We start from the raw sequence: 18,754 nt of genomic DNA on the forward strand, positions 1-18,754 counted from the left end.
CCCAGAACTGCCTTCAGGAAATGCGCTGAGGCAGCAGAGGGCGAGACCGAGCGCCACCCGCCCCGCGCCCAGGCGCCGGGAGGAGCCGTCCTGTTCGCGCCGGCGCCCCCGGCTGCGCATGCGCCGTGGCCTGGCTGCGCCGCAGACGCCCGGCCCCGCCCGGTATCTAGGCCCGCGGGCGGGGACCCTGCCTCGGAGGCGGCGGTGGGTCTTTCCCTCCCGTTTTAGGGGGGACGAAGCTAGTGGGGGATGCGCCTTAGCCGCCCCCCTAGCCCCTGACCGGGAGTCCCCCGCCTGGGGCCCAGCAAGCCCGGCGCGCCCCAGCCCGCCCGCTCCTCAGCCCGGCCCAGCCTCGCCTCTGGCTGCTCGAGGAGCCGCGCCGCCCCTAGCGGGCTCTGATCCCAGCCTGGTCGGCGTCGTCCCTCCGCGAGATGGCGCCCAGCTCTGCCTACCTTACCTGTGGGCTGTGCCCAGTGAGCGCCGAAGACCGCGGGGGGACATAGCCTTATAGTGGGGGACACCGACAACACCCCCTTGGCCAGATGGCTAGGGCTAACCTCATCTGTGATAAATTGTCCCTCAGATACAAGAAGGGTACTTCACCTGTGTGGCTTTACTCCCCCAAACCCGTCCCCCCAATTCTTCCTTAAGAAAAACAGCAGCCGGACCTCCCTGGTGGCGCAGGTGGTTGAGCGCCGCGCTGTGAAGCTGTCTGCAGCCTCTGCAGCGTGGGTTCGAGCCCCGGCCAGCCAGGGAGAGTCCCATGTGGTGCGGCAGACCTCTCCTGTCTCGCCCTCTTCTCCCCTCAGCAGTGTCTTGGTCTGTCTGCCTGTTCTGTTCCCCACTATCTCTGGTGAATCCTCTCACCACCCGCACCTCTGGTCTGTACCCCGGTTCTTGTATAAATTAAAAAAGAAAAAAGAAAACATCGGCCAAAACCAAAAACTCCTGACTAGTAGTCCTAAAATCTGTCAAAATTCATGAAAAACAAGTAAACTTAGAATTCGTCATAAGCCAGAGGAGACCAAGGAGACATGACAGTTAAATGTAAAGTGGTTTTCTGGAGGGAATCTTAGGATGAAAGGGATCATCTGGGGGAAAACTAGGGAAGTCAAGTAAAGCGTGAAACTTGGCTAAACCTTCCAATGTTGGTTTATGACAAATGCCCCACAGTAGTAATGTGGAAATGAATTCTAGCCTTTTCCCCAGGCAGAGGAAAAACAAGCGGTACTTCAGGAATGGTGAGGTCAGGAGAAGCTTTATTACTCTTGCATCAGGTCCCAGACCTGAGGAGCCCAGTAAGGTCTGAGCACCGGTTTAAAGACCAAGGGTTCCTTTCATACACAACTGTCTCCATATCTGTTACAGTGATGGCATCATTTTTCAGCAGACACAACCATTTCTGGCAAAGTCCCCAGATTTGGGGGGGGGGGGGGTTAGGGCAAGGGGGGAAAGATGCAGGCATTCTGGGATGGTCTTGGAGAGACAGACCAGCTTGGCCAGCTGCCTGACTTTGTAGATAAGAGTGCTGAGGCCCTGGCCATGAATCTTGAAAGGGAAAGAGCTGTGAGTCAGCAAACTTGTTGATGACGCCTGCATTGGAGTGTTCATTGTACCTGGGCTGGAAGTTCTGCTGGAATCTTTATTATATTCATTTGCGCAATAATATATTTTCGCTTCAGTAAGATACTACTAATCAGAGAAATGCTTGAGGTGTTTATGGGAATTTGCATAAGAATTAAAATTTATTGAAAAGGGGGATCTGGAAGTAGATGGTTCCAGGTTTGGATCCATGATTCAATCATGTCAGCAAGGATGAGGGGTCTTTCTAATTTTTCACTCCACCATCTCTGGGAGTTAGTTTTAAGTTTGTTTCCTCATGGTCTCCAGGTTGTTGTTGTAGCACCAGCCATCACATTCGCACACAAAAGCATTTAAGACAGGAACAAAATGGGCAGATGACACAGGTATTTTAATTTCATAATGGGATGATATAATATATACTTCCGATTTCTAGATGGGAACTTACAAAGATTGTCTCCTTAGCCAAACTAGCCAGTTCTCAGAGTCATTTTCTCAACTAGGCCTCTACCTTGGCCTAGGGAATGTTTAACTGTTAAACATTTAAACATTAACAGTCTCTAACAGCTGGGGGCCAAATCCCTAAGATGACCACAGCTCAAAGGCTACCAAATGAACATACTATTCATTCTAAGTCAACACCTGAGGACAGGTCTGTATGTCAGCAGCCTTGAGACCCAAGGCACCATTCTCTTGAATCCCCACACTCTTGAGAATGTACTGCAAGTGTGCAATAAAAGTCTCAGTTCTAATTCACCTACTCTGAGACCCACCTGAATTCTTTCCTGCACCTAAGTAAGAATCTCTAGGGTCTCTCAGCACCCCTGGGCCCTGACAGCACTAAAGGATAAGCAACATGTACTGGAAGTCACAGTTTTCAGCCCTCCGAGCCAATCTCCCATGCCATATGCCTTGTGCCCATCTCACTTCCTTCTTTTTTTTTTTATATATAGAGGCATGTTTTTGTTTGTTTGTTTTATTTGTTTATACAAGCACTGGGTACAGTCAGAAGCGCGGGAGGGTGAGAGAATTCACCAGAGCCAGAGTGGGAGGCAGAGCAGGCAGAAGGACTGAAGTACACTGCTGAGGGGAGCAGCGGGCGGCAGGAAAGGTCTGCGCGCCATGCGGGACCCTCCTCCAGTGGCTGGGGAGCAGCTGGGGATCGAACTGGCACCGCAGAGGCCGCGGGCAGCTTCGCAACCCAGCGCTCAACCGCTGCGCCACCAGGGAGGCCCACCATCTCACTTCCTTCTATACCGGCTCACACTCACAAAGAAGAAGTGGTTTGTGGAGACAGTCCAGCAAATAGCAGCTGAGTATATATCTGGATAAGAGAGAAAGTTCAAAACACAGCTCTTAGTTATCCAGAGTGAACAAAAACCAACACCACTGGCTATGACAACTGTAATAATCACCACAGGGAAGGAAACTTAAATTGGTTATTCAGAGCCAAACTCAGGACAAAAACCCAAGAGGCCAATAGCAGAGTTTTTGGCCTCAGACATAGGTAAGTTACAGGTACAGAAAGAATACATAATTTTTCTTAGGAAAGAAGATAGGAATTTTTAACATCGGTTAACTAAAGGAAGTTGTTTCCCAGCAAGCTCATTTAATTGGTAAAGGAAAAACCCTCACACCAACTTCAGAGCAACCCTTGACTCACAGAACTAATTCAGCCAGAGCTGTTGTGCTTGGGAAGAAGGCAGGACCAAAGGTCATTTGAGTGTCTGTACCACTAGAGCTGTGAGGGCCCAGCCCAGGCCCTCACCTCATGCTCCTCCTTTATGCAACTCAGAAAACAAGACAGAAACTGTGGTCTATGGACTTTTTCCGAAGTTCCTTTGTTCCTGGGTTTTTCACCATGACAAGAATCATTGTTCTACTGACTCCATCCCCAGGAGGGGGCCCTGGCGGGCTGCAGGTAAACATTTTCCAGCAGAGCAAAAGTAGAATTTTTTCCTTGGTCCTCAGTGACATACTGTAAGACTAATGTAACATTTTGGAAACAAAATTTTAGAAATGGAGGGGAAATTTTTAGAATACTGGCGGGGGTGGGGGGGAGAGATATTTAGTTATAAAAGAGTAACAGGAGGGATACTTAAAGGCACAGGAATCTTATCTCGGCTGCAGTGCTGCATACACAGACCTAACCTACCGGTGATAAAACTCTATAGATCCAAACACACACACACACACACACACACACAAGGAAAACTGGATATGCACCAAGAATGCTTTGACATTAGCATCCAGATTGTGACATGCTATAATTTGGTTAAATGCTACCATTGAGGAAAACTGGTAATGTGTAACAAATCTGTTATTTTTTTTACTACTGCATGAGAATCTCCAATTATCTAAATAGAAATTTAGGTTAAAAAAAACAAACGGGCCTCCCCGGTGCTGCAGCAGTTGAGCGCTGGGTTGCCAAGCTGCCCGCAGCCTCTGCAGCGCCAGTTCGATCCCCGGCTGCTCCCCGGCCACCAGAGGAGGGTCCCGCATCGCGCAGACCTCTCCCGCCACCCGCTGCTCCCCTCAGCAGTGTCCTTCGGTCCTTCTGCCTGCTCTGCTCCCCGCTCTGGCTCTGGTGAATTCTCTCACCCTCCCGCGCTTCTGACTGTACCCAGTGCTTGTATAAATACATAAATAAATCTTTGAAAAAAAAAAAACAAAAAACAGAAAAGGTCTTTTCCTAATAATTAGCTTTTGTATGTGTGGTGGGGTGTGCAACTGGAAACCTACCTAAAAATTACAAGGTAGTTAACACAGCAAGTGTCCCAGCTCAGCGCAGCTGTCAGCGAATGGAAATGTGGCCTTCAGCACCGTCCAGCGCAGCCACACCCTTGTAACTGCTGAGCACTTGAAATGTGCCCAGTGCAACTAGAGAACTAAAACTTAAATTGTTTTTTTAATTAAATGTATATGGAAATGGCCAGTTTAGCAACTGGATAATATAAGGGGCAGAACAGAAATGAAACTTGGCCTTAGAGTTCCCTCTTTCACATTTTAAAGTCAGAGAAGAAAGAAAACTCATTTCCCACCCCTGACCTACTTTGTGAACTTTATGATGATCCATTTCCTCTCTTTCCGCAGCACAGGGGTATATAACAGGCGTCCTGGGGGCGCAAAGGATAAAGCACCACACTATGAAGCAATCCGCAGCCACTGCAGCACGAGTTCAATACCTGGCTGGCCAGGGAGCAACCCACATGGCACAGCAGACCTCTCCTGGCTCGCCCGCTGCTCCCCTCAGCAGCGTATTTCGTCAGTCTGCCTGTTCTGTTCCCCACTCTGTCTCTAGTGAATCCTCTCACTGCCTACCCCCCCATCTCTGGCCTGTACCCCAGCTCTTGTATGCATAAATAAATCTTTTAAAAAAGGGGGGGGGCATCCTGGGGCATCCTGGCCTGTCACCTTGAGCCCCTGAGCGAGAGGAAGGGCTGCCAAGTCCCTGACTCCTCTCAGTACCCGGCAACAAGTCGGGGCGCCCCCTCTGATGATTAAGTAAACATTACTGGTCAGGGATGTGGAAACCGGCCAAGGATTAGCCGGCAGCTTTGCTGAAATCAGCACACGCCAGACCTCTTGTCGTGTTCACTGCCAGGTCATTCCAAAACTTCAGTTGCAAACACTTAGGCTCAATGGATGTTCAAAAAAAAAATCATCATCAGGGCCTCCCCGGTGGCGCAGCGGTTGAGCGCTGGGTTGCAAAGCTGCCCGCAGCCTCTGCAGCGCCGGTTAGTTCCCCGGCCACCGGCGAGGGTCCCACAAAAAAAAAAAATAATTAAAAAAAAAAAGTCTGCACGAATGCCCCGTTGTTCAAGCAGCACTGCGCTGGACACTTGGGGGAAGCAGGGACACCTGGCGCAGCAGGTGCGCGCTCGGCTTAGCTGCGAGGGGCTGCAGGCAGGCGCAGCGATCAGCACCCCGCGCCCCTGGCAGGTTTTGCAAACCCGCCGACCCGCCGCTCCGCCCGCCCTGCACCCCGGGGGTTCCGGGGGGCCGGCCCAGGGGCGGGGCGGGGCGGGGCGCGCCTGCGCATAAAGGCCCCTGCGCCGCGGGACGGGCGGACTCGGGGGTCGGTTCCCGCGGCCTCGCCCTCCCGCCCGGCCCGCGCGCCCGCCATGGCGTCCTCCACGCGCGTGGCGCTGGTGACCGGCGCCAACAAGGGCATCGGCTTCGCCATCGCGCGCGCCCTGTGCCGCCAGTTCTCGGGGGACGTGGTGCTCACGGCGCGGGACGCGGCGCGGGGCCGGGCGGCCGTGCAGCAGCTCCAGGCCGAGGGCCTGAGCCCGCGCTTCCACCCGCTGGACATCGACGACCCGGGCAGCGTCCGCGCGCTGCGCGACTTCCTGCGCCGGGAGTACGGGGGCCTCGACGTGCTGGTCAACAACGCGGGCATCGCCTTCAAGGGTAAAGCGCGGGGCGCGGCGGGCACCCCGGGCCCCTCCGCCCGCCGGGAGCCGCGTCGGGGAGGCCCTGGGCGCGCGCCAGGCGCCCTCGGGGTCCGGAGCGCCTCCCCCGGGCGGGGTGGGGGTGGGGCGGGGGTGCGCTGACCTGCGCTCCTGGGAATTCCGGGGCTCTCCAGCCAGAGCCTCTTATGTTTCCCAGGCGCCACTCCCGGGGCATGTCCAGGTCGCCGCACTTTGTCTTGATGACACTCGAGGCCAGTGGGGCGGGGTTTTTTTATGTGTTTTGAAATAAAAGGGAAAAAATCTCGAAATCTGGTCCAAGAGCTCTCACGGGTGCAGACTTTACGCAGCCCCCCCCCCCCCAGGACACCTCTCCAAAGCCTGGAGTGTTGCAAATGCAGAAGGTGTCCTACAGCAAGACCATAACTAGAAGCCAGTTAAAAATTCAGCAGGTTTTACATGCACTGTGTTTTCACTGTTCTGTGGAATTTTGCCAGCGGCCACTGCTTATTAACCCTGCTCTGCTTCTCTCCCGACAGTGAATGATCCCACACCGTTCCACGTCCAAGCAGAGGTAACTATGAAAACAAACTTTTTTGGAACTAGAGATGTCAGCGCAGAACTGCTGCCCCTTATAAAGCCCCAAGGTGAGTGTGGACCCCAAGGGAGTGTGTGGAGGACCCACACTGCAGTCCCTGGCAGGACCTGGCCCCTGCCTGCCTCCCTACCTGCGGGTCCTGCCACCGGTGTGCTCAGCCACACTGGGCTGGTTGCGTCTCCCGGGAGCACATACCTGCTGCTTCCCACCTGTACACACTTTCCTCACTCGGGCCTGCTCTCCTTGCACACAGCACTCCTGACCCTCTGGGTCTTCCTGCAGAGTCTCAGAGAGGCCCCCCGTGCTGTGTGTCCTCCACTGTGAACTCCGATCATCTATCCCAGACCCACACCTGCCTCCCCCTCTCTCAGACAACCTTATTCAGGCTGGTGGAACCCACACTACCACCAAGTCGTTAGCCCCCGGTGTCTTTCTCTGCATCTCGTCCCACGGATATTTCCCGTCTGTTGATCGACTGTTATATTAACTGGCTTCTACATCCCAGAAGAACCAAATGGGTTGTTATTCTTGGTCTTTACAAATTCAGGAGGTCCCCAACACCAAGTTCAATAATTCACTAGAATGACTCAAACCTTTATTTATTTATTTATTTATTTATACAAGCACTGAGTACAGTCAGAAGCGTGGGAGGGTGAGAGAATTCACCAGAGCCAGAGCGGGGAGCAGAGCAGGCAGAAGGACCGAAGTACACTGCTGAGGGGAGCAGCAGGTGGCAGGAGAGGTCTGCGCGCCTTGTGGGACCCTCCTGCGGTGGCCGGGGAGCAGCCGGGGATCGAACCGGCGCTGCAGAGGCTGAGGGCAGCTTCGCAACCCAGCCCTCTACCGCTGCGCCACCAGGGAGGCCCTAGAAGGACTCAAATCTGCCAGAACTGTTATACTCAGGATTACCTTGTATCTAAATGGATACCAATTCAAAGCAACAGTGGGAGAATCCTCATAGGAATGGGCCAGGAGTAGCCATACGTGGAGCTTTCTAATTTTCCGCTGCCCATAAATTGCTGTGGACAGCAGCTCTTTCTTGTACCGGCCACCTGGGACAATACCCACGGTGACCACTAGGAACCTCCCCCAGCCTTGCTGTCCAGTGTTTCTCTTGGGGGGCTGGTCACAGAAACCTCACTCATGGCCCTCTTGGCTGACCCAACTCTGCAGCCCCTCCCGAGGTCCGCTGACAGCAGCCCCTGGCCCCAGCATGATCACATGGTCAGCATAGATCATATGGCCTGACCCAGAAATCCAGAGAAAGAAAGAAATTTTTATCACACGACCCATTCCAGTGCTAGGCAGAGAGCCAGGCCTTGCTTTGTTCAAGCTTAATCCTTTTCTCACACAGGCCACTGCTGTGTCTTGCCAAAGATCTATGTAACAAAAGGATCATTGAGCATCTTAACAGAATTTATATAACACCCACTATACATTTCAATGTTTTTGTGCTAATACGGTTCTTCACTTAAACAACAGCTGTATAGAACTTCCATAAAACTATTTGTGCAGAACTATTTAGTGATATTAAAAGATTTTAAGGTCTGAGAAAAAACTCTGTGGGAAGCACCACTGAACGTGCTCAGGAAGACGCCTTTGTAGATAAAAGGCGGAGCTAACAATGGAGAATGGGGTTTCTTTTATGGCTCAGCTCCTTTATTCTGTCCTTACCCTCACTGTCCCCACTGTCCCCACTGTCCTTGTCTTTCACCCGCACCTTTGCACCTTTCCAAGGGACATCACTGTCCTGACCCTGCCTGCGATGCCTCTTCTCCAACAAGGCCCTTCCCTTCCGTCCAGCCCCGCCCGCAGTCCGTGGGCTGACATGGGTCCAGAACCATCCGGCTCCTCCACCACTGAGGGGTGGGGCTCCGCACCCTGCTCCCATCTTACCAGCTGGGTGCAGGCAAAATCCACCCCATCGGCCCCCTAGGAATTCTGACTTCCAAGTTGAAAGTTGTGCTTCTGGTTTCTTGCTAAGACCACCGCAGCAGCGGTGCTGGGACCACCTTATCAGGTGGGAAGACAGGTGTTGAGGTGGCATTGTGGACAAGTGTATAGTCACCCCAGAACCCTGGAGAAGCAAAGTCTGTCCTGCACCCACTCATGTTGACTGAGTACACACCCGTGGATGTGTGTGAGTCACCCTTCCCACCTGTTCCTCGTGTTTAAGGAAACATCATTTCAATTGTCCATCCCAGTTGTCTGTCAAACCACTGTAGAAGAAGGTGCGTCTGGTGGGCTGAAGAAATGTCACTTGTCAGTCCAAATGGGGGAAGTGTCCTCTCTCCCGGTCCTGTTCCACTATGAGAAGGTTTGCATCTACTTTTGGGGATGCAGAGCCTGGCCCCGAGGGGATATGGCATTTGTCAGAATTCATTTGACCAACTCCCCATCTTGATGCAGGGCCATCCCCTCAGGGATCAGCCCCAGAGCCTCCAGAACTCTATAGCTTGTAAACAGAGTGTCCCAGTATTTTGTGCCTCTGGGGGTGTCATCGTCCTATCAGCAATTCCCCCATCTCTGTGTTGCTGCTGTTCCTCATGTCCACTCATCGCATGGACCTGGAAGGCCACTTCAGAGAAGCACAGCAGGGTGCCCACCTGCTGGGCCCAGCCTCTGGCCAGTCCTGAAATTGTTTCTTCCAATGGGCTTTGGCCCGTCCTGCTTTCACTCCCTCCATCCCCGAGGGACTCCACAGGCCTTGACCCGTAGGGCCATCCCTTTAGTGCAGGTCTCCCTCCTTTGGGAAATAGAACGTTCCTGTTCCGTGTGATGTGGTAGGGATTTTTAGGCTCCAGGAGTGCTCAGAGAGCTATCCGTGTACATTATGATAATCACGTTCCCCAAATCCAAGATAAAGCTACCATCATGCTAAATAGGTATGCTCTCCTTTTGCCTAGTGGGAAATCTGCAGTCCGTTCCTCTGCCCCGCCTGACGGTGGTATCACCGGGACATTGGACACTGCTCCCGAGCTGATAGAAACCCAAATGCCAAAATAAAAAACACACAGCTCACACAACCGGCTTCTGAGCTTCCTCCAGCACTGTGGCAGGCTTCCCTGTCACCTTGCAACTGCCACCCATAAGCCATTCAGCTTCCTGCTGGTCCCCAGAGACTGCTTCAGAGAGCACTGTCCAGACGACCTTAAGGTTCACAGTGCGGGCCTCCCTGGTGGCACAAGGGGTTAAGCACAGCAGTATGAAGCTATCCGCAGCCTCTGCAGCACCAGTTCAATCCTGGGCCGGCCATAGAGCTACCCATGTGGCACAGCAGACCTCCTGTCTCTCCCGCTGCTCCCCTCAGCAGTGTATTTCAGTCAGTCTGACTGTTCTGTTCCCCACTCTGTCTCTGGTGACTCCTCTCACCTCCCACACCTCTGGTCTGTACTCCAGTTCTTGTATTTACATAAATCTTTTTTAAAAAAAGTTCCCAGTGGCCCCAAACTGGTGGGTCCTGCCGCCTCTATGCTCAACCACACTGGGCTGATTGCATCTCCTGGGAGCACATTCCTGGTCTTTACAATTTCAGAACTTTAGGGGAAGAGATGCCATCTGCTTAAGAATGCAGGAGCACTTCCACCTACCCCTTAACCTGCTCCTACAAAATGATTATCATTTATTTACCATTTGACCATTTCTCTGACACCATCTGAGACATTTTAAGTATGACAAGTTTTAAGATGGTGTCATGTCCTTCACTCCAAAGTCTCCAATAAACTCAAATGGAACTCTTGTAGATTTTCTGCTCCATAATGCTAGTGCATTTGGGATTCATCACACTTTGCACACCCTTCCAGGTAACCGCTTGTGTTGATTTTCAGGTAGGGTGGTGAACATATCCAGCATGGTGTCTCTCAGAGCCCTCAAAAACTGCAGCCCCGACCTGCAGCAGAAGTTCAGAAGTGAGACCATCACGGAGGAGGAGCTGGTGGCACTCATGAACAAGTTTGTGGAAGACACAAAGAACGGGGTGCACCAGAAGGAGGGCTGGCCTAACACTGCCTACGGAGTGTCCAAAATCGGGGTCACAGTCCTGTCCCGAATCCATGCCAGGAAACTGAGTGAGCAGAGGGGAGGAGACAAGATCCTTCTGAATGCCTGCTGCCCAGGGTGGGTGAGGACCGACATGGCTGGTCCCAAAGCCACCAAAAGTCCAGAAGAAGGAGCAGAGACCCCGGTCTACCTGGCCCTTCTGCCCTCAGACGCTGACGGGCCTCATGGACAGTTTGTCATGGAGAAGAAAGTTGAACAGTGGTGAGCTCAACTCAGCACCACCCATGGGCTCTTTTGTGCCTGTCCTGCTTTGGCCAAGCGGTCACTTAACAATCAAGCACATTCTTATGCAAAGAGATAATTGAGTTTCCCTGTGGGTACCCACTTCAAGTTGGCCCCTGAGTCCCTAAACACTTGTGATTTCTTCCGTGCTATGGAGAAAGTATATGGTGTAAATAACGAATGAACAATTGATGAATAAATCTATACAAATACCCACTTGTGCACATTATTCACATGCTGACCTAGCTCAGAAATCTAAAGGTCAAAAGTTAGATTAAGAGAGTGGACAGTAACTCAAGGTTGCCAACTTTATGAGCAAGTCTGGATAGTAAATTTTCTTTTAAGATTTTTATTTACGCATACAAGAACGGGGGTGTTGGCCAGAGCTGGGGGGCGGGGGGCGGGGCGAGAGGATCCACCAGAGACCGGGGAGCAAAATGGGCAGATCAACAGAATTACATTTCTGAGGGGAGCAGCAAGACAGGAGAGGTCTGTGCCATGTGGGTATCTCCCCGGCTGGCCGGGAATTCAGCTTGTGCTGCAGAGGCTGCAGATAACTGCACGGTGCTGTGCTTAGCCCCTGGGGAGGCCCAGAAGGATGAACTTTTTGTTTCATTTCTTTCCCCAGTGGGTAAAAAAAAAAAATTACCACTCTGGCTTTTCCTGTAGGGAACTATAGGAGAGAATAAACAGGAACATCCATGCCAAGGAGTTCCCATCACCCCCGGGGCCTAAAAATGCAAGACAGGAATGAACAGCCTCTATTCTGTTTGAGGGCAAAATGCCCCAAAGCCACAGGGTGTTAAGAATCACGCTTCTGTTTGCTCCTGTCCTTGGGGCCAACATGAATAGGGAAGTTCTCCCCTTTCATCCCCTTGTAAGTTCCTAAAGCACAGCTCATACTGGGTCTCAGCCAGCCCCCCAGGGGTGCAGCCTGGGCTTCCCCATCTTCCCCTCACTCAGGAATTTCTGGAGCGGCCCCAGGGAATGGCCTCCGTCTGGGGCATTTGCCTCATTGAGATACCATAGGGGCCTGCCTGTGAGGAAAGATTCAGAGTTATTCCTCTCTTGCATCCAAACCCGTCTGCAGAGCACGCCTCCGTCCTGCCGCAGCGAGGGACCCCTCGCTGGCCGCTGAATGGCTTCCCGCTAGCCCCGCACCCTCTCAGCTGCTCTCCCACAGACAGGCCTGGCCCGGTGGAGAAGCTTGCTTTGTGCACCGAGGAAGGGGTCTATCCAGCCAAGGAGGAGAAGAGCCAGGAAGCTTCTCTCTTCCAGGCTCTTTGTCCTCCACCGTCCCTGAAACACTCACAGTGACCCCCTCTGTCCCTGGAGGCTGAAGACCCAGGGGTGACGGGACATTTCTGGGAACCCCTCCGCCCTCAGCCTGCTGCCGGCAGAGCCGCTGTCACGGGAGACCCGTCAGGCGTAGTTTCAAAGACACTGCGGGCTCCACATTTCACCTAATAGTGGAGAGGTGGGCAGGTGGCCTGGGACAGGCCTCGCAGCCGCCTGAAGCCCAGAGAGAGGTCAGTCGCCATGCTCAGCCTGGGGCTCCACCAGCTGTGTCCTGGGTTGCCGCTGCGCCTGTCAAGTATTTCCCACCAGCATGAAGATGAAGGAATAAGTCCTGAGCAAGCAGCTCGACACAACAAATGGCTCTTTCTTGCAATTCGTATTTTCTGGGTGTTTCTTCGGGCCTGGGTCAGCCTGGCTGGGCTGGGGCCGAGGGGGTTGACTGGGGCTGTGGCAGGGTCTTCTCTCACCACGTGGCCCCATAGTCTGAGCTTGCAGCCTCATATTTTTTTACTTTCATATCATTTTATGTTATATAATTTTATGCGTTATATAATTTTGACACATGGCCTATTACATTACAAATTTAAATATTTTTCCATTTTAAAAAATGAATGTAGTCTTAGAACTCAAAAACGAAGGTAAATAGTCCAGTTTAAAAAAATGATAAAGGGATTTAGATAAGATTTTTATCCAAAAGATATACGAGTAGCCAATAATCTGTGAAAAGATGCTCAAAGTTACTAGTAGCCACCAGGGAAAAGCAATTCAGAAGCACCTTGAGGTCCCCATTAGGGTGGCTGTGAGAACACAGAGCAGACCCCGGGGGTCCTGGTGAGGCTAAGGCGCTGGACCAGTGGGGATGTGAAATGACTCAGCTGCCGCAGACAAGAGTCTGTGGTTCCCCAACCAGCTCAACACAGAGCGCCCACAGATGATTCAGGAACTCCACTCCGCAGGGAGTGGAGAGAGGAAGCAAACAGCACATGCCCGTGCAAACACCTGGACATGAACGTTCTTGGCCTCGCGGCCCACTCAGAGAGTTCAAGTGTCAATCAGATATCAAATGGATAAACAAACATGATATCCACTCAGTGGGATGGTATTGGGCAATAAACAGACATGAAGCGCTGATTACTTTACATGAAGCAAAATGAAAGCATTATGCAAAATGAAAAAAGCGAGGTACAAAATACCACATATTATACAACTTCATTTTTTTTTAAAGATTTATTTATGCGTACAAGAACTGGGGTACAGGCCAGAGGTGCAGAGGGTGAGAGGATTTACCAGAGACAGAATGAGGAGTAGAACAGCAGATCTACTGAAATCCACTACTGAGGGGAGCAGAGAGGAGACCGGAGAGGTCTGCTTGCCATGTGGGCTGCTCCCTGGCCGGGGATAGAACTCATGCTATAATGGCTGCTGATAGCTTCATAGTGATGAGACTTAACCCCTTGCGCCACCAGGGAGGCCCTTGTCTTTTGTATTTTTTTTTAAGTGTTGGTGGGGGAAGGGAATTGTGCCAGAAGACCCACAGGGTAAAGAGACTGATTAGCACATCTATCTACAACAGTAGGGATTATTATGTGACCTAGGATTAAATCCTGGCTTGATCAAAACAGCTCTAAAATAACTGAGATAATCACAAAAATGTCCGTACTCACTGAATGATCAATACAGAGTAAATATTAACCTCGAGTGTAATCAGTGCATTTTTAAGAAGAGTCCTTATCTTTTAGAAGTACATATAGGGTATTTATTTATTTATAAAGGAGAGAAAGTACATTGAACTTTATTTTTTTAATTTTTATTTATTTATATATTTATTTATACAAGCACTGGGTACCGTCAGAAGCGCGGGAGGGTGAGAGAATTCACCAGAGCCAGAGCGGGGAGCAGAGCAGGCAGAAGGACCGAAGGACACTGCTGAGGGGAGCAGCGGGCGGCAGGAGAGGTCTGCGCGCCATGTGGGACCCTCCTCCGGTGGCCGGGGAGCAGCCGGGGATGGAACCGGCGCTGCAGAGGCTGTGGGCAGCCTCGCAACCCAGAGCTCAACCGCTGCGCCACCGGGGAAGCCCCATATTGGGTATTTATGGGGGAAATAAGATGTCTTTGATTTTAAAGCAAATCTACAGGACGAAGCGGAAAGGGTGGCAGGATTTATTTATGAAACAAGATGGTCAATGTGCTGATTACGGAGGCCAGGATGGTGGGGGTGGGATTCCCTGCTGGCAGTGAAGAGAACAGACTCTAGTGCCGATGACCCATTAGAGGACTTTATCTTAATGACCCAATTTGACTAGAAGCATCCTTGTGTGCTTGTGATAAACTTACCTATGTAAGATACGAAACTTGAGTCAGTAGAAACTACACGATTCCTTGAGTGGGTCCTAAAATAAAACAGAGGGCAAAGCTTTAAAATAGGACCTTCAGTTATTCACAGCTAAGAAAGAGGCAAATATGAGGGACTGCCCCCTACTGCTCAGTCCCCAATACAATTGATTTGTAATGTCCAGAAAAGGACCCTTAGTCCACCGACCAGACACAATCCTTCCTGTTGAGAAGTTGCCTGGGTTTCTGAGAGCAATGAACTTCAGGAACGTAAATACATGGGGGAAACTAATGGGAAATGGAGTGACTCTTTGGTTTGTTTGCCGACTCATCTCAGCACTTTCTACCCAGAAGTTTCCTGTGTGAAAGGACAGGTAAAGAAAATTTTGACCATGTGGTGCCTCCATAAGGGCCCCCACCCCAAACTGGGTCCCTCCTTGAGATACGTTTTATTGTACCTGCCTAAATCTGTGTAATATTGTTCCAGGGCAGGGAGAGGGGCAACCCAAACCCCGCAAACCTGCCTATTCTAAATGGGTTCTGCCATCCGCCGCATCAACACAAAACATAGGAGACTTTAATGGAAAGGAACTTTAATACAATTAGGAAACAAGACAGGAAAGGCAAAGAATCTAGTTTCTAAATCAGGAACCCAAAGTGACCCGTCCCCTCGTGGGTAAAACTCCATCCAGATGGGATTGGCCCAGAGCAAGGCCCCAAAGCCTGCCACAAGTCTGAAGCACCTTCCAGTGGGGACCCACAGAAAAGGGTCAGAAACAACCAGACAAGCCCGGAAGGAAAAGAGCAAAATCAACATCAAGATAAAAGCTGCCATGGTCACCTCCCCACGGGTCTCACCCACATCTGTGTCACCCAGTCCACGACCAAAGACAAGCACAGTTTCTTCACGTGTCTCTAGGCTCCATGCACCTCCTCCAGGTCTCCTTCTGGCTCCATCCTGCTTCCTTCCTTCCTCAGTCTCCTCTGCAGCTTCTTCTCTCCCTGCTCAGCTCCACCCTCCCTTGGGTGGGGCAGGGAACCTGGAACCTCCCCCTTTCCTGGGGACCACCCTGTTACAGTATGAATTGCAATTCTCTGCTATTTCCAAATAAACACCCTAGAACCTTAGCTGCAAGAGTCTTGGAAATATCTCATCTAGCACCTTCCATCCTCTTCATGGCCATAAAACTCCCCCAAGAGAGGGGTTAGGGCAGTCCTCCTTTTCCAGAAGCTCCTGCATTTAGTCAAATAAGGGAAGACCTGAGCCAGCTTCTTTCTGCCTCTGTTGCTTCTCCAGTTCAAAATAATCCTACAAATGCCAAAGTGGCATGTTTGGGTAACATATCTTGTCCCCCCTTATCATACAGCCAAACCTAGGGGCAGGACATCATCTCCACTGGCAATAGGAGGACATGTCCAAAGTGGAGATATAGGGATGAGTAGTGAGCCTGGGTCACTAACAATCTCCTGTGACTATATTTCCAAGACTCTCTCGCAGCTATGGTTCCAGGTGTGGTGAACCAGCAAGCTGATGGGTGTTTATTTGGAAATAGCAGAGAACTGCAATTCATATTACACAGATTTAGGCAAATACAATAAAACATGTCTCAAGGAGGGGGATTCTTGTAGAGGGAAAAGGAAGCTGGGGTCATGGCCAGGTGAAGGCATTACAAGGTAAAAGTTTTCTTTACCTGTCCTTTCAAACAGGATACTTCTAGATCTTATTGGCGTCTAGGAATCAGCAGTTTGCTGCAATGCAAGGGTCAGCTTCAGTTTAAAGAGGTTGGTGAACATGCACACCAATTCTTCACGCTAAAAAAAGGTAAGTAAAGTGGTTTTCTTTTGTGATTCACTCGGACCCTATTTTATTTTACTTTTTTAAGATTTATTTTTATTTATTTATGTATATAAGAACTGGGATGTAGGCCACAGGTGCTGGGGGCTGAGAGGATTCACCAGAATGGGGAGTAGAACAGGTGGAATACAGAAATGCACTGCTGAGGGGAGCAGTGGGAGACAGGAGAGGTCAGCTACGCCATGTGGGTCAGCTCCCTGCCTGGGCTTTGAACTCAGGCTGCAGTGGCTAGCGAAAGCTTGATGGTGCTGAGACTTTAACCCCCGCACCACCAGGGAGGCCCTCGGACTATTTTAATATGGCTCCAGTGATGTCTCCAGTGATGTCTTTTCACACCCGGGAAGCTGTGGACAAGGCACAGTTCCCTCTTAACTGACATAAATGAGGATCCCAGAGACTGATAAGCTGGGATGCAGGCAGGAGGGTTAGGGGAAACTCGCTCAGCTGGCAGGCAGGCCATCCCCAAGGCTACTATCTTGCCCTGCTTAGCCTTGTTTAGTAACAGCTGATGCTGTTATAACCCCCATTTCACAGAGGAGGAAACAGGATTCCAGTGTGATGGGGCTGTAAAGAAACCAATGCAAGTCACTGCAACTGGTCTTGTGCTGAAGCCATCACTCATCCTCGTGGGAAAGCAAAAACCCAGAGACCTGGACGGATCCGAAGGGCGAAAGGGCGCCATCTAGCAACCGTCCAAGGGGCTCGCAAGACAAACATCACAATACTGATGAACTCCGCTTAAGACCCCTGCATTTTTTCTTCACTTATTTTAAATAAATATGGCAGACCTACTGAAAACAAAATTGAACAAAAGACGTACGACAGTGAAAAGTCAGCCTCCTTATCCCCTCCCACCCAGTTTCCAGAAGCCAGTGCTCCTACCAGTTTCTTCTGTCTCTCCTTCCAGACACAGTCTTTTCAAGATAATTTATATGTAAAAAGGTAGAATTCTGGAGCCTCCCTGGTGGCACAGGGGTTAATGACACAGCGCTATCAAGCTATTGCAGCTACTGCAGCATGAGTTCGATCCCAGGGCAGGGAGCTACCCACATGGCACAGCAGACCCCTCCTGTCTCCCCGCTGCTCCCCCAGCTGTGTATCTCAGTCAGTCTGCCTGTTCTGCTCCCCACTCTGTCTCTGGTGAATCCTCTCACTCCCCCACCCACATCTCTGGACTGCACCCCAGCTCTTGCATGCATAAATAAATAAAGCTCTAAAAAGGTAGAGTTCTATGGCAGCAGAACTTGCACCCCAGAACCTTCAAATCTGTTTATCTTAGATGGTAAAAGGGACTTTGCAGGTGGAACTAACGACTTTTGAAATGCAAAGATTATTCTGGACTATCCAGATGGGCCCAATGTCATCCTATTAAACCTGGGACCAACCTGAGGCCCTTCCCAGGCTGTAACCAGGAAATGAACCTCGCTCAGCATGAGGGGCAAAATGTGCCGGGTTGCTGGGCCTCCTGCTGTCCGGCTGGGAGAAACTCAGGCAGCTCCAGCGGCTGGCAAAGGCCAGGACACCAGCTCCCCCCAGAACCAAAGAACTGCAGCCACACTGACTTCCTGGATTTTAGCCCATTTAAGACCAGCGTCAGCATGTCCTACCCACAGACCCGTAAGGTAACGCGTGCTGAGTTAAGCCACCACAGGTGTGATGATTTGATGTATCATCAAGAGAAAAATCACACAGCACTGTATGGCGTGCTGCTTTGCTTGTTTCAACTGTTCTGAGTGCTCTTTCCTGCATTCAGAGTGGCCTCACTGCACATGGCATCCCACCGCCCCATTGAAGGTGGCCCTTATCAGCCGGTCACTGGCCAGCAGGGTGGTCTCCATGGGGTGCTGGTGTTTGAGCGCACGCTCGTGACCTGAGGCACTGAGGCCATGAACACTGGGCTCTGGGAGAAAAGGGCCCTACATTTAAGTTAATATAGTTATAAGCATGAAATATAAAGCACCAGGGAAGATATTAAATATTAAATTTGACTCCTAATAGTTTTTCCATTTTTTAAGTAAGACACTTGCTTTTTTGCCCATTCATTTTTTTTTTAAAGAGGCATGTATTATTTATTTATTTATTTGTTTGTTTGTTTGTTTGTTTATACAAGCACTGGGTACAGTCAGGAGCGCGGGAGGGTGAGAGAATTCACCAGAGCCAGAGCGGGGAGCAGAGCAGGCAGAAGGACCGAAGTACACTGCTGAGGGGAGCAGCGGGCGGCAGGGGAGTCTGCGCGCCATGCGGGAACCTCCTCCGGTGGCCGGGGAGCAGCCAGGGATGGAACCGGCGCCACAGAGGCCGCGGTCAGCTTCGCAACCCAGCGCTCAACCGCTGCGCCACCGGGGAGGCCCTGCCCATTCATTTTTTATAATAGATTTCTTTATGCATATAAGAACT

The 18,754-nt window shown here is 51.1% G+C and overlaps 1 protein-coding gene across 1 annotated transcript; it reads left to right on the forward strand.

Moving 5' to 3' along the window:
• Positions 1-5,340: 5,340 nt before the first annotated feature.
• Positions 5,341-11,061, forward strand: LOC311169640 (carbonyl reductase [NADPH] 1). Its single transcript, XM_084231755.1, has 3 exons — positions 5,341-5,994; positions 6,533-6,644; positions 10,423-11,061. The coding sequence occupies exons 1-3, from the start codon at positions 5,706-5,708 to the stop codon at positions 10,853-10,855; spliced, it is 834 nt and encodes a 277-aa protein (XP_084087881.1). The 5' UTR covers positions 5,341-5,705; the 3' UTR covers positions 10,856-11,061.
• The last annotated feature ends 7,693 nt before the right edge of the window (positions 11,062-18,754 follow it).

Source organism: Talpa europaea (assembly GCF_964194135.1).
Source record: "Talpa europaea genome assembly, chromosome: 4".
Classification (NCBI taxonomy): domain Eukaryota; kingdom Metazoa; phylum Chordata; class Mammalia; order Eulipotyphla; family Talpidae; genus Talpa; species Talpa europaea.

Bases quoted from the DNA above. Each gene is read 5' to 3' on its own strand.
- LOC311169640 (XM_084231755.1), top strand. From the start codon at position 5,706: ATGGCGTCCTCCACGCGCGTGGCGCTGGTGACCGGCGCCAACAAGGGC. The intron at 5,995-6,532 runs GTAAAGCGCGGG...CTCTCCCGACAG, and splicing joins CGCGGGCATCGCCTTCAAGG to TGAATGATCCCACACCGTTC. The intron at 6,645-10,422 runs GTGTGGACCCCA...ATTTTCAGGTAG, and splicing joins CTTATAAAGCCCCAAGGTGA to GGTGGTGAACATATCCAGCA.